A 14345-nucleotide genomic window follows, 5' to 3' on the forward strand; every position below is an offset into this window, starting at 1 on the left:
TCTGATTATTTCTTGTGACCTGAGTATCAACCATAAATATACTCACTCTTACTTATTGCTGCTCATCAGAAGAAGGTGTGTGAAATTTTTTTAAGATGATGCTAAGTTCTAAACATACATAGCTCCCAATCGATTGCTTATGAAGTTCGAAGCCTCCGTTTCCAAGATTAAACGTAAATCTCTAATATAATCTCTTATTCTTTACGTGATACCGTTGCTGTTATTCACTTATAATATCACTATATGTCACTAATACTATTGTTATTCACTTAGTATCACTATATGTATAAAATTAGGTCCTGTTATACATATAGATTTTAAAATTGGGTGTGTGACAATCACGTCACAGCAATCTCGTGCATCCCCTTGTGCTGCTGCAGTGCAGCTTCATTCTGCCAAAATCCTCTAACGATACCATCACGCCTGCACGTCGTCCGTCCGTCAGCGACGACGGTAGCAAATTTCCACCCCGATTTCATGATCTGATGCCCGCTACGGACACCCTGTGAGGATCTCCACGCCGTCGCGGGTGACCAGCACGGTGTGCTCGAACTGCGCGCTGAGGCTGCCGTCCGCCGCCACCGCCGTCCAGCCGTCATCCAACACCACGCACTGCGTGCTCCCCATTGACAGCGTTGGCTCTGCACGCATTCAGTCACACTACTCATTCAGTAAATTCTGATACAAGGATTGATCGTCGAAGCAAAATCATGGACCCCTGGAACTGGAAGGGAAGACTAGACATCATGGAGATGAACAGAGGGCGTACCGATTGTGAACGTCTGGCCTGCAACCATGAACCCTGGCTCGTAATCGTCTACAATCGGATGTGTGTTCAGTTCAGTTCATAGCTTGACTGAATTTACCACAATGATCTGAAAACGGTATGAACTACTGAATGAGGTTACTTACATGTGCTCCATATGATGGGTTCACAATGGAATATCCTCCCAATGCCATGCCCAACAAAGGGGTCAATGCCGTATCCGTACTTGCTGGCATGCTCACTGAAACAACCAAAGCAGAGCCATTACTGAAAAGACCAACTTCCATGGAAATGGAAATTTTCAGCTTTAAAACTATGTGCACTTTAGTCAGACAATATGCAAGCTGTCAAGATTCCTAACAATACACCTGCTATTCAAATGATTTGCAGTGTCACCAGAATGTATTATACTACTTAGAAACTGGTGTAAAAAAAATCATCTTTCCAAAAGTCAACAAAGCCTCAGAAGATTCATGCTAATTTATGTTTCATATAAGACAGATCAAGACCTTATTCTCTGCCCGATTTCCTTGAAACTAGCACCATGCCTGCAGGCTGATATGCCCCTCATCATGCACTCTTCAGTGACCTGTTACAGACCAAAAAAGGCAGGTTATTCAGATACAGGCTCAGACAATGTGTTAGGTAAGTAGTCAGAAGATGGAACAGCAGAATTACACCTTGACAAGTTGTTTAGTAGATTCATCAACATCTCCACAGAGGTATGTTCTTGAGGTGTCCCCATGATATCCCTGGAGCAACACTCCATGTCACTTTACAAAGCGAGAAGATTAGCAATGATCATATCAACTACATTAGAACAGAGCGATGAGAAGGTAAGGAACATGGTGGCTGATAAGGAAAAGAACAGCTGTAGCACATACGTTCAAGTAGACAGTAACATCAATGTTGATAATATCTCCATCCTGCAAGGTCAGTGGAAGCAAGCATAACTGTTCAGCTCAAAATTAAGTTCAGCAATTGTACCAGCCGACACATCTTGTTTCAGAGCTAGTTTGCAATTGTTATAATGCAATCTAGTTACTTACGAGAATATTTACTAACTATAGTATGTTATTCTGCTTCTATGGCTCAACAAGAAATGCATCTGATTAACTGCTACACTTAAAGCAATTCAAAGCCAAAAAAATCGATCAACCTGTAGCTCGCGAGAATCAGGGATTCCATGACAGGTGCACTCGTTCACTGACGTGCAGACACTCTTCGGAAACCCACCGTATCCAAGGGGAGAAGGGTAGGCGCCTGCGTCGATGATCATCTGATGCACAGCTCGGTCAATCTCATCCGTCGTCACAGCCGGCTGCGCAGAATAAAGAAAAACACACCAGTCACAAATTTCTCCACAGAGGCCGAATCAGATCTGCAAAATACTCACTACTCACTTTGACCAGTGTTCCTGCATACTGCAGAACTCGGGCGGCGAGCTCGCAGGCGTCCAGCATAAGCATGATGCTCTCGCCGTCGTGCACCTGCCGGTCGGGGCACACGTCCGGGATGGCGTCAGCGCCAACGTAGGGAGGCCGGGGGATGTGGTCCGGCACCGGGAGGCGCGCGCTGACCGCCCCACGCCCAGCGGCTCCCTCCTCCTGGCTCCCCCTATGCCCTGCAGCTCTGCAGCCCTTCAATTTGATCGTGTCAGAATGCAGGTGTTTGCAGTTGTCTGAAACTTTTTTTTGGAAGAATTTGTGAGAAACTTTTATTGTATTATTACACTTTTGCGCAAATTTTGGGCATAAATTGGAAGGATCGCTGTGTATGTGCACCGGCAGATGATCCTGTTGGATACCCCCGGCCGCCGCGGCGTTCTGGATGCCACCCGGAGAGGCGCCGGAAGGGCGGCGTCGCCTGCAGGGAAGCAGCGGTGGGAACAGGAAAATGCTAGAAAGGAATGGCGGGTTAGACTTTAGAGACGAGTGAGAAAGGACAGGCACGCACGTGGACTGCGGCAGCGGGATGCGGTGAACGGCGACGAGGGGTGCTGTTTGAGCTCCGCCGCCGGGACCCTCACCGCCATCGCCGTTGTTGGGTTGCAAGTCGGCCGCCGACGGCGGAAGTGGGTGAGGATAAGACGAGGGCAGGTGGAGGGATGATATTTTTCTAGAATTGTTTTCTGAAACAAATATCATATTTAGGAATGAGCTAAAAAAATATCTTAGTCCTTTGATTTTTTTTCCCCCGAGCTGTCAAACCGGATACTTCGCCCGCAACTGACGACACAAACATTTTGCAAACATCCTTTGATTTCAACCGTGGAATCGTCGACTATTGTAACTAGGGGGGTGTTTGGAAACACCGTGCTAAACTTTAGCACCTGTCACATCGGATCGGATGTTTAATACTAATTAGAAGTATTAAATATAGTCTAATTACAAAACTAATTGTACAGATGGAGTCTAATTCGTGAAACGAATCTATTAAGCCTAATTAGTCCATGATTTGACAATATGGTGCTACAGTAACCATTTGTTAATGATGGATTAATTAGCCTTAATAGATTCGTCTTGCGAATTAGACTCTATCTGTGCAATTAGTTTTGTAATTAGTTTATATTTAATCTTTCTAATTAGCATCCGAACATTTGATGTGACCCTGCTAAAGTTTAGCACTTCGTATCAAACACCTCCTAAACTAGCAAATATGCTCGTACGTTGTAACAGGATGGAAAAAATATTTCGCAATCTAGTTTAATATAAATATGGTATGACACGCAGGAGGAGCTAAATAGGATGTTATTGGGGATAATTTCAAAGTACAATTGCATTGTAACTAAATGTGGTACGAAATGACACGTAGGTGCTAAATGTGGTACGAAATAACATGTAGAAAGAGCTTGCTGTATCATATCCTTTTTCATGTTTTCAGAGTCCATGAAAAATAAAAGCAAAGCAATATACATACTGGTGATTTTATGCAGCCAGGAAGCAAGGAGGAGTGCGGACTTTGACCCCGTTTGGTTCCTTAGAAGCACCTAAAATTACTATCACATCGAATGTTTAGATACTAATTAGAAGTATTAAATATAGACCAATTACAAAACCAATTGCACAGATGGAGGTTAATTTGCGAGACGAATCTATTAAGCCTAATTAGTCCATGATTTGATAATGTGGTGCTACAGTAAACATGTGCTAATGATGGATTAATTAGGCTTAATAGATTCATCTCGGGAATTAGCCTCCATCTGTGTAATTAGTTTTATAATTAGCTCATGTTTAGTCCTCCTAATGAGTCTTCAAATATTGAATGTGACATGAATTTTAGTCCGAACTAAAGATCCAAACACCCCCTTTTATTGATGCATGCTGACGGATCATGTACGCATAAGCATGGCCATGGGCTCTATGTCGTGCAGGTCTTGTGCCCTGCTATGCGCTGGCTCGCGGCGGCGATCAGCCCAAACAGTTTTGACGAGCACATCAAGCAGCGATGCGTTTTCGTGAATGGAAGGTTGACAGTATGATTACGAGAGAATTCACCATTTGACACTCATATAATGAGTGGTTCTTTTTTTATCTTCAAATTTTCTTCCTTTCTTATTTGACACTGACTTGAACTTTGGTTAACTTGGGTGAGTAACCCATGGATATTTCCACCCAATTTTACTAAACAAATGACATCCAAATCACCTCCAAAATTCATGAAATTTTTTTAGTGTAAAACACATATATCATTTAAAATCATAAATTAAAATTCACAAAAATATGCTACCTTTAAAGATTTTGTGAATTTTTAGAGCATAAAAACACTTTCCAAAAAATACGTAAAAATACCCAATTTTCTAGTCGCACATTTATGCAATTTATAAAATTATTATATTTGACAAGTCGCAAATAAAATTTTTAAGTTGTTTTAAAAAATATTTTTTATTAAATAAATTAGTATTTATCTATGTAAATTTTTATGAATAATAATTTATAAATTACTTCATCATGTTTTAGTGATATTGGGTATGTTTACGTATTTTTTTGCATAATCTTTAAAAGTAGCGTATTTCGATGAATTTTAGTTTAAAGATTTTAAATGATATATATGTGTTTTTTATAAAATGAGTTAATCTCAATCTTTTATATAACTACAAAAGGTTTCATAAATTTTAGAGGTGATTTGGGTGTCGTTTTTTTTAATAAAATAAGTGAAAGTCTCCACATGTTACTGTTTACCCGAGTTAAAATGAACGGGAATACCAAATGAGGAATCAAACTTCAAGTCGGACGGAAGGAAAAAATTTTAAGAGCGGAACCACTCGTTCATTGTACAGTGTCAAATAGAAATTGTCTCCCCGTAAAACCGCGAGTAACACTGGCAGACAGGTGGGCCCCACATTTAACTCCGCCCGTGTTCCCCCACTTCCTCGAAACCCACCGCAGAACCCCCTCGTCTGCCGAGTTCAAAATTTGAATCTGGAGCCGTTCGTCTCCTCCTCCGTGCACCCGGTCCATACACCAAAGCTAACTGACGACCATGCTGAACGAAAGGTCCTGGTGCCACCGGTTCATGGACCGGGTGCGCGATTCCTCCCGTTCCTTGTCTCCGGGCGCTCCCCTTTTCTCTGCTCCCCCATTCCGTTCTGCTTCCCAAACAAAACCCAAAGAAATCGGAATGGGGAGGAAGGCGCAGAGGAAGGAGATGGCGGCGGAGGCGGTGTCGTACGAGGAGCAGCGGCGGAGGCAGGTGGAGGCGAACAAGCGCAAGCTCGAGGAGCTCCAGCTCCACCACCTCTCCGCCGCCGTCAGAGAAGCCGCCGTCAAGCCCTCGCCGGTGGGTTCCAATTGCTTGGCCAATAGCCCGGCTATTTCTTGTGTGGATCTATCTTCCTTTTTTCTAGGTTTACGTTATCCCAATCGGCGTTTCTGCAGGCCAAGAAGCGGAAGGCGCGGGTGCCGCGGGACGCCGCCGCGGAGCCGCTCCGGCGGTCCGGCCGGGTCGCCAACCTCCCCGATAAGCCCAAGTACCGCGAGGTAGGTGTCCAAGAATCATACGCTCGACCAAAGATTTCACCTTTTCCCCTTCCCTTTGCGAGTAAATCACGGCAGTGAGATCAAGAACTCGTCTTTGATGTGTTTTTGTGCGTGTGCAGGAGGTTCTGGATTTCGGGAGAAAGGTTAGGAGGTACGCGCATGGATTCCTCCTCCCCAATCTGGCGATCCGTCCATGATGATTCGTGCCAGCAGTAGAAACCTTGATTTGTTTGCTGTTGTTCTTGAGCGGCAGGACGTACAGCTCGGGGAGGAAGGATCTGGACAACCGGGTGTACGCGACCGACGAGGAGAGGACCCACGCCATCACGAAGGCCGAGGAGCTGGAGGAAGAGCTGGGCTCTCGCTTCCCTATCTTTGTGAAGCCCATGACCCAGTCCCATGTCACCGGAGGCTTCTGGCTGGTAATAATTAATAAAGTAGCGGAAGCTCCGATCTGATGCGTGCCGATCATGTGCTGCTGTCAATTCGACTATCATTCATCTCCCAAGAGGTTGATTCTTGTTTGATGGGCTGGTGAAATTGCAGGGCCTCCCAACGCCGTTCTGCCGGAAGCACCTGCCGAAGCGTGACGAGACCATCACGCTGGTGGATGAGGAGGATGACGAGTCTGACACGCTCTACCTCGCCAGGAAGATGGGCCTCAGTGCCGGATGGAGAGGTTTCTCCATTGAGCACAAGCTGGTTGATGGAGATTGCTTGATCTTCCAGTTGATCGAGCGGACAAAGTTCAAGGTGAGTGAGATTTGTTTTGCATAACAAGAATGCCTGGCTGATTGGCGACCCTTTTCATGGATGTTCCAGGGAACTTTTGCCCAATAGTTGTTCACAGGGAACTTTTGCCCAATAGTTGTTCAACCCAAGTATCCAAGTACAAGTAGACAAGTAGTGATGTGAATACTTGTTGCAATTGTGTTACATAAATTTCTGCAGATTGCTTATGCCACATATCTGAATTTCTGTATAGAGCCACTTGACATATCTACTTTCTTCTTAACTATAATTGAAATTTATGGAATCAAGATTATTTAGAAAGGAATAAAAATGTAGCTTGTTTCAAACTTGCTCTATTTGCAGAAAATAATGCACATTTGCGCAAAATTTGTCTAATTGAAAATGGGCCAAAGTTATGTGGTTATTGTCAGATGTTCTCATGGCCTGCTATCTGTAATGTTGTGCCAGTACCATTGGATTGAGTCCTTAAGAACTAACTAGGAGAAATCTATATATTTTACAGCTGACTGAGCAAAGTTATGCAAATGGTGCAGGTCTACATAATTAGAGCACGTTCCTACTACAAAAATGAGGACTGATGAAACTAGTAGCTTCTAATATGGTGGTTGGAGCTCAGGTAAAATGGGACCTTTGTTGTTTGCGATGATTGAGTGAGTGTTTCATACCAAGAGATTTTGGCCAATTCTCCCACTTCCAAGTTGGTTTCAGACTTTCAGATTTCATCCAAAAACTTAACCCTTATCATGTCACTTCCATTTGTGAAAATACAAGAATAAATGCAGAGTTTTAGTGAACTTATCTAGAGCTTTAAAAGTAGCAACATTGAAAAGCGAATATCTGTAGGGCAGATGGCTTCTGTTTGTCCAAGTTATTAGCGCAATGTCTAATAAGAAGGCCTGAACTGAGAAACTATAAGATGTTCTGGTGGTTATTTGAATTCTTGTAAGCTTGTAAAGGTTTTTGGGGTGTACAATCAGATTCTCCTTTCCCTTTAGTTCCAGAAACATTTCATCAATATTTGAACTCTGTGATCCACCTTTCTTTTGTAGTTTAGCAGTAGATAAGGTACTTTTACATAATATCATTTCTTCAGTTCTTTTGGTCAAATACTACGTTTCTGTAACATTGGCAAGTTATTTTTTAGTTGTTATCGGAAGTTATATTGTTTTAGCCGTTGTTGGAAATGCTAATTACTTGCTGCAGTGTCTGCCTATTGTCTTCTGACTTTGCGAGTGAGTTTAACTTCTGACATTTTGTAATAATTAGCAAAAGTTTGAGGACAATGAATTTGCTACTTTGAATGGACATGCCTGACATGAACTCATGATGATGACTGCTTACCTTTTCCCATTTCCATTCTCAGTTCAGGAAATTGGCGCACTGGACAAAACCAGTGTAAACTGGATGGAACAAGCTTGGGCATATGGAGATTGCTTGGCGTCTTCAACCTTTTGTGTGGCAAAAATACTGATTCTTGAAATATCTACTTAACCTAGTATGTAGCAGTTGCTAATTTGTGGACTTGGGTCTACCACTTACACGGTTCAGAAATCTGCACCATGTAAGGCAGTAAGGGGATGTTGCTGGCAATTGACCTCATTTGGCAAATTGATGCCTGTCCTGGTTTCTCTTGGATCCGTTTCAGTGATGTTCAGTCTGTTCTGTGTCTGCGTGGTTCATATTTCATAGCTATTTGCCCCCCTCTAATATTAGCTTTGTGGTTCAGTCTTTAGAGTGGGGTGGCCCGAGACAAACTGTCAAATGATTTAGATCATCCTCTCTCTGTCTCTCTTTGCAGCTGTACAGGCCAGGCAGGAACCCAAGAGTGTGACAGGACAATTAGAGATGTTCTGGTACAATGAACATGTATGTTTGCTGTTAAAAAGTTTTTTGTTTCAAAATTTAGTGCTTGACTTTGTGGGAGTAATACTCATATAGAAGTGTGTATCTGACATTGCAAGAGCATAACGTTGTTCTGCTAATTTTAACGACAATCGTTTGGCCATTTTGGTGCCTACACCATTTCTCTCTTTTCACCTACACTTCTCAGGTGATGGCATTGCCGTTCTGTGCAAACTAGATCTTGACACCCTTCTGCCTTTCCAGCACAGGGTAGGCGTGGATAGATCCATGGATCCACATCCACTCTAGTTCAAATAAGTAGCAATAGATTAGACGTTTAGATCACTAATGGCGTCTCCAACAAGGGGATCTTGTGCTACTGGAATCAATATTTTAAGCAGCGTATAGTGTAAAACATCCATACTAGTGCGCGGTGAGCTTGCACATCTCCGGGTGATACTCCCTTTTTTTGGAACCATTTCTCTCTGTTTTTTTTGGAATCGTCCACCCCAGTCCAAGGACACAATCAACACTTTGGTTGAGCCTAACTTTTTTACTAACAGCTTAATTCAATGAAATACTCCCTCCATCCTAAGTTGATTTTTTAGAAACAACATAGTATATATATATATATATACATACATAGGAGTATATAAAAACTATGAACTTAGAAAAACTAAAAATGAATAAACGAATAGTAATTTGAGATCGAGGGGTACTTCCTCTGCCCTCACCAAACTAGTATAAAAGTCACAATTATATTTTTAAGATAAAAGTCACAATTTCATTTTTTAAACATAAATTTTGGATGCATATTTTAAAGCGTGCTTGCATGGAAAAAAATGTTATTTAATGGTGCAGTTAAGTATCTATAAGATTGGAAAAGGAAGATTAAACTTTTTGACAGAAAAGAAGGTTAATTGCCATTGGCAAGATTGTAAAGAATCTAAAACAAATATTCTATAATTTTTTCTTCTGCATCTCGTCAACTTAATTTTTCGCTCTAGTATTTATAAGCCGGCTTTACGCTAAGTATAATGCTCCGTTTGATTTAATATTCATCAACGGACAGAATTTCTCGATTAATCGTGGAGTAGATAACTCTCGCTCACTTTCGCTCTCATGGAGAGGGAGACGCCGGAGCCCGCGGCGCCGGCGACCTTCCTCCGCGGTGAGGAGGGGGCCTCCCCGGAGTCGGCGCGCGCTAGGTTCGAGCGCATGATCCGGCGCGTGCAGGCGGAGGTCTGTGCGGAGCTCGAGGCGGTCGAGGGCGGTGCAAGCGACGGCGGCGGCGGCGGGGCGTTGTTTCGGGAGGACGCTTGGACGCGCCCGGGCGGCGGCGGCGGGATCAGCCGCGTGCTCCAGGGAGGCCGCGTGTTCGAGAAGGCCGCGGTGAACGTCTCCGTGGTCTACGGAGTCATGCCTCCTGAGGCGTACCGCGCGGCGAGGCCCGAGGCCGCGGCGGCGGCTGGAGGGGAGAAGGATGGGCCGGTGCCCTTCTTCGCTGCTGGTGTCAGCTCGGTGAGCAAGATTCTTCTCTCTGCTCCAGCATTGTCACAAACCGATGGTTTGTTCAATGTTTGCATCTTTCAGCAATTTTCTGTGTTACAATATCTAAGAATATTCAGCAAGTTTCTCGTGCCAGTTTTTAATCCACCATTGTTTTCGTTTTGATAAGTTCTTGGTTTGCTTGACAGGTCATTCATCCAGTAAACCCATTTGCTCCAACAATGCATTTCAACTACCGGTATTTCGAAACAGAGGCACCTGAAGGTACTACCTGTGCTGACAACTGAAATGAACTTGCGTCAACTTCAGATACCATAGAGGATGATGAATTATTCTCTGCAGATGCTCCTGGTGCACCTAGGCAGTGGTGGTTTGGAGGTGGTACTGACCTGACGCCTTCATATATCATTGAAGAGGATGTCCGACACTTCCATTCTGTATGTCAATACCTCCTTGTTCACTTGTTCAGAACATAAGCATAGATCCAGTTTTGCTATGTTTTTATTCTGGCCAAAGCAGCTTGTTCAAGGCTGCTGTCTTTGACATTTATTTAGTTGTTGTGAGTTTGTTTGATAACTCATTTGTGCTCTATTTGACCCTTCCAGGTTCAGAAACAGACATGTGATAAATTTGATTCTAGCTTTTATCCTAGATTCAAAAAATGGTGTGATGAATACTTTTATATCAAGGTTAGTTTGTTCAGCTATTCATTTGATGTTACTTATACTATTGTAATTATTTTAATTGTCAATTTTCTTGTTTGTCACTGGCAGCCTGGCACACGTCAAATCTCATGTTTGAATTAATCCAGACATCTGAAATGGGCAATTATGTTGGTCTTCTTATTCAATATTGTGCACCACGTAGTTGTTGTGCTTTTCTGGCTGCCAGAACAAGTCATGAAAATTATTACTTGTGTTTGAATGCAGCATCGTGGTGAACGGCGTGGGGTGGGTGGCATATTTTTTGACGATCTTAATGACTATGATCAGGAAACTCTCCTTCAGTTTGCTACAGGTGTCACACCATCTCTCGTACTCTTTTCGGCATATATGTGTATGGCAACCATCTTGTAACTGCTGACCAAAGTTGTGCCTGTTGAGGTGCTTTCCTTTCATCTCTGCAGAGTGCGCAGATTCAGTTCTTCCTGCATACATACCCATTATAGAACACCGCAAAGACATTCCATTTACTGAGGAGCACAAGGCATGGCAGCAGCTACGGAGAGGTCGCTATGTGGAATTCAACCTCGTTAGTGCCTACATGCAGTCAATTTTTTTTCTTAGTGCTGTCAACTCTACTCTGGCTCTAACACTTGCTTCTTATGAAGGTTTATGATCGGGGAACCACATTTGGCCTCAAGACTGGAGGACGGATTGAGAGTATCCTTGTTTCTCTTCCTCTTACCGCACGGTGGGAGTATGATCATGTAAGTTGAGATATTAACCCAAGTCTAATCTGTGTAATTGGACCTTTTATCTCTCTTAATACAAAAATACGCAGCTCTCCTACGTATTCTAGAAAAAAAAACCAAGTCTAACCTTATTAAGATGTCTGGTTCTTCCTATTCGAAGGCACTAGGAGCGTCCAAAATTATATTTTTAAGTAGGTTGGAAAATACATGTGCAATTTATTATTTGGTTGTACTGTGTTATGGTAAATCATTTGAATGGAGGAAGTTTCTGTTGTTTCACCATTTGCGTTCTTGGAACTTAAATTTGGGCAAGTTTTCTAATGTACTATTTGTTTTGTAGAAACCAGAAGTAGGGAGTGAAGAATGGAAACTTCTTGACACGTGCATAAATCCAAAGGAATGGATCTGACTGGTTGAAAAGTGCATGCTCTTCCAGTACCTTGTTTTTAAGATGTCACTTTAGTCTTAGTGTTCCTTCAGTATGTGCTTTTTTTCTATTACAGTTAGTGTTATTTCCTTGAATGAGCATACACGATGCATGTAATATATATGTCATCAGTGTTTATGAATAAGCAGTCTCAGTTGTCAAAAGGGAGAAAAGTAAGACCAGAAAAATAGGTCTTTCTGTTCAGAAGTGGACTTTCAAAAGAAAATGAAAAAAATACGTAATTGTAAGTGGCAATTTTCTTGTCTGACGCTCCTGGATTTTCCTGCTTCACAATCTATGTCATATTACCATTCTGCTTGCCGGTAAAATTGGATGTAGTACTATGGCAGGAGTGTTGATAAGAATCAGTCTTCTCCTATAGTAACTATAGACAAATTTTCCAGGCATCAAGTTTCTTCAATTTTCTAATTCACTTTCTTCAGCTTCTCATTGTCAACATCCTTTTCTTCTGAATTGATATTTTCTCACAAGTTGTACTTGCAAAATTTGTGATCCTTTAATCTGCTGTGTTTTTATCCATCTATTTGGTTGCTCTTGTTTAAGGTTAGGGAGCACAAGAGCATGGGAGCACTAGATATTTTCCATAGTCCTAGTCAGAAAAGTAACATTTGAGGTTGTGTTCAGTAAAACTATGTTAATTGTATCCTTTCTATATTTAGATCGAGCATTTCATTTTAGTACATGTAGACTTAAGTTAAGAGATAAGTTTGACGATATTGTAAATAAGTTTATGATAGAAATTTCTGTTAAAAATGTGTTCAGGGACTTTGTTGATCTTCCTTTTCCTACAGTTCCTCTAGCGAGTTCTATCTAGCAGCTGATTTATTTAACTTATGGTACGTTTTCAGTTTTATCCTCTCAACTAGCTAGACCCACCAGTCAACTGTGCTCAAATATCTTTTGCATTTGGAAAAGCAGTCTTTTTTTTAAAATTTTTTTGTCACTTTAGAGTCTCATTTGCACAAGTTAGCTGTTAATTTTCTTTTATAACTTTACACCACTAGAATTTAGAAAAATTAAAGTAGAATAAATGAGACGGGAAGGTGCAGACAGCACCCCCACTTTGATTTAAGAAGGAAGCAGGACTCAAACCCGGTCTCCTGGCTGAGAACAAGCTCTACTAGCCAGTAGCCGCGAAAGTAGAATAACATTTTTCATGACAGAGTTAATTATCCAGCTTTTATTTTACTGCTTTGGACACATGTATAATCCTCATGGGAAGTTTAAGGTGAAATGATGCAAACTGACTAGAAGCACGGCTGGTAGAAAAATGTCTTTTAAAGATGTAAATGAGCTCCCTTGTTCCTGCAATTTGAATATCCAAATAAAAACACCCTCTACAGATAAAATTTGACTCTTTAAACAAAAACATGTTTTGACCATGGAATTTGTTAGTAATATCACTGGAAGTAATTCCCATAGCATATCGATCTACTGGCCCTATCTATGTCATCAATTCAAAATTCAAATAGTTTTGGAAGTTATGAAAGTTCAACCACGTGAAGCCAATGATATTGCAATTCAATGAAATGGAAAGAAAAAATAAGTATGAAGTGTTTTTTGGTGTGTGGTATTGATGAATATTACCAAGCACCCTCCACTATTTCGGATAGTATTTATGGTTCTACCTTTTTCTTATTGATTCCAAAAATGTTGTATACTCTTGCATTGCACCTCAACTTCAAACTTGTGCCTGCTTCAACACATCACAAATAGTGCTCCCAGTACCAACATCAGAGATCAAATTTTTGCCTACATGCATGAACAATTTAGGATACTCCAACTGAAAGGAGAAAAGATTTTGGAAGCACCTCATGGGTCATGGCTTCACAATCCTAGGGTTGTCTCTTTATATATATGGATGGTTTGGTTGTAGGAGATTGCATCAATGCCCTAACCGCGCCAGAATCCCGCCGAACGGGCCGCGGTCACCATGACTTGCCTGTTTTCCACCGATACCCTCTGCCCCTCCCGTTCCTCTTCCTCTCGCGCCGCCGCTGCTTCCACAGACTCCCGCCGCTTCAACTCCAATGCTTCCCCCAGTAGATCCGGTGCCTCCTGCAAGCACACATCTGGTGCTGGCGAAGAATGGAGGCTGGGGGGCCACCAGGGAGGGAGGGGCTTTGCGCATCTTGCCTGCGGGCGGTGGCTGGCGGCGGGCAGCAGGGAGAGAGCGCCGTGGCCAGCTGGGAGGGAGCGCGGTGGCAGCAGGCAGAGCAGGAGGGAGGGCACGGCGCACGCTGCAAGATCACCCGCATACATCCACAAGGAAGAGGAGCTGTACTAAAGAGCTCGTGCGTCAATGCTTTAAGATCAGATATGAGTCGGCACGGCAAGACACGCGCTGGCAGCACAGGGCGGCGCTTTGCGCCGGGATGCGCGTGCGTGTGGGCCGGAGCATGAGCGGCACACGGCGGCGCTGCGCTCGTCAGCATGCGGGGCGCAGCGCGGGTGTAGCGCTGCGCGCGAGCCGCGCGCTGAGCCCGACGGGGCCCTGGGGGTTGCATGCGCCGATGAGTAAGGGCTGCTGATATCCCTTCCTTTCATCTCTCTCATCATCAGTCATAAGACACTTAATCAAATAGTGACACTGAGCATCTGAATAGATGTACCATGGACCTTTTTGCATTTTTT

General features: G+C 42.9%; 3 protein-coding genes across 5 annotated transcripts; 2 read left to right on the top strand and 1 right to left on the bottom strand.

Moving 5' to 3' along the window:
* Nucleotides 1-167: 167 nt before the first annotated feature.
* Nucleotides 168-2883, bottom strand: LOC101778295 (methionine aminopeptidase 1B, chloroplastic). Of its 3 annotated transcripts, none has more exons than XM_014805331.2 (10): nucleotides 2723-2883; nucleotides 2499-2632; nucleotides 2170-2406; nucleotides 1926-2087; nucleotides 1651-1692; nucleotides 1447-1518; nucleotides 1276-1355; nucleotides 913-1007; nucleotides 770-817; nucleotides 168-641 (listed from the first exon to the last, which is right to left on the bottom strand). In XM_014805331.2, the coding sequence occupies exons 1-10, from the start codon at nucleotides 2799-2801 to the stop codon at nucleotides 493-495; spliced, it is 1098 nt and encodes a 365-aa protein (XP_014660817.1). In that variant the 5' UTR covers nucleotides 2802-2883; the 3' UTR covers nucleotides 168-492. The 3 variants fall into 3 exon arrangements, with proteins under 3 accessions (XP_014660817.1, XP_014660820.1, XP_014660822.1); XM_014805334.2 differs by having other exon boundaries at nucleotides 168-660; XM_014805336.2 differs by having other exon boundaries at nucleotides 2170-2398; nucleotides 2723-2881.
* A 2466-nt stretch (nucleotides 2884-5349) lies between these two features.
* LOC101778694 (B3 domain-containing protein Os06g0194400) lies at nucleotides 5350-8152 on the top strand. The gene is made up of 7 exons (XM_004972516.3): nucleotides 5350-5545; nucleotides 5644-5745; nucleotides 5865-5896; nucleotides 5999-6167; nucleotides 6292-6498; nucleotides 7032-7114; nucleotides 7862-8152. The coding sequence occupies exons 1-6, from the start codon at nucleotides 5387-5389 to the stop codon at nucleotides 7074-7076; spliced, it is 714 nt and encodes a 237-aa protein (XP_004972573.1). The 5' UTR covers nucleotides 5350-5386; the 3' UTR covers nucleotides 7077-7114; nucleotides 7862-8152.
* A 1249-nt stretch (nucleotides 8153-9401) lies between these two features.
* LOC101779110 (oxygen-dependent coproporphyrinogen-III oxidase, chloroplastic) lies at nucleotides 9402-11958 on the top strand. Its single transcript, XM_004972517.3, has 8 exons — nucleotides 9402-9861; nucleotides 10038-10113; nucleotides 10192-10286; nucleotides 10455-10538; nucleotides 10779-10866; nucleotides 10976-11100; nucleotides 11180-11278; nucleotides 11604-11958. The coding sequence occupies exons 1-8, from the start codon at nucleotides 9463-9465 to the stop codon at nucleotides 11670-11672; spliced, it is 1035 nt and encodes a 344-aa protein (XP_004972574.1). The 5' UTR covers nucleotides 9402-9462; the 3' UTR covers nucleotides 11673-11958.
* The last annotated feature ends 2387 nt before the right edge of the window (nucleotides 11959-14345 follow it).

Source organism: Setaria italica, chromosome VI (assembly GCF_000263155.2).
Source record: "Setaria italica strain Yugu1 chromosome VI, Setaria_italica_v2.0, whole genome shotgun sequence".
Lineage (NCBI taxonomy): Eukaryota > Viridiplantae > Streptophyta > Magnoliopsida > Poales > Poaceae > Setaria > Setaria italica.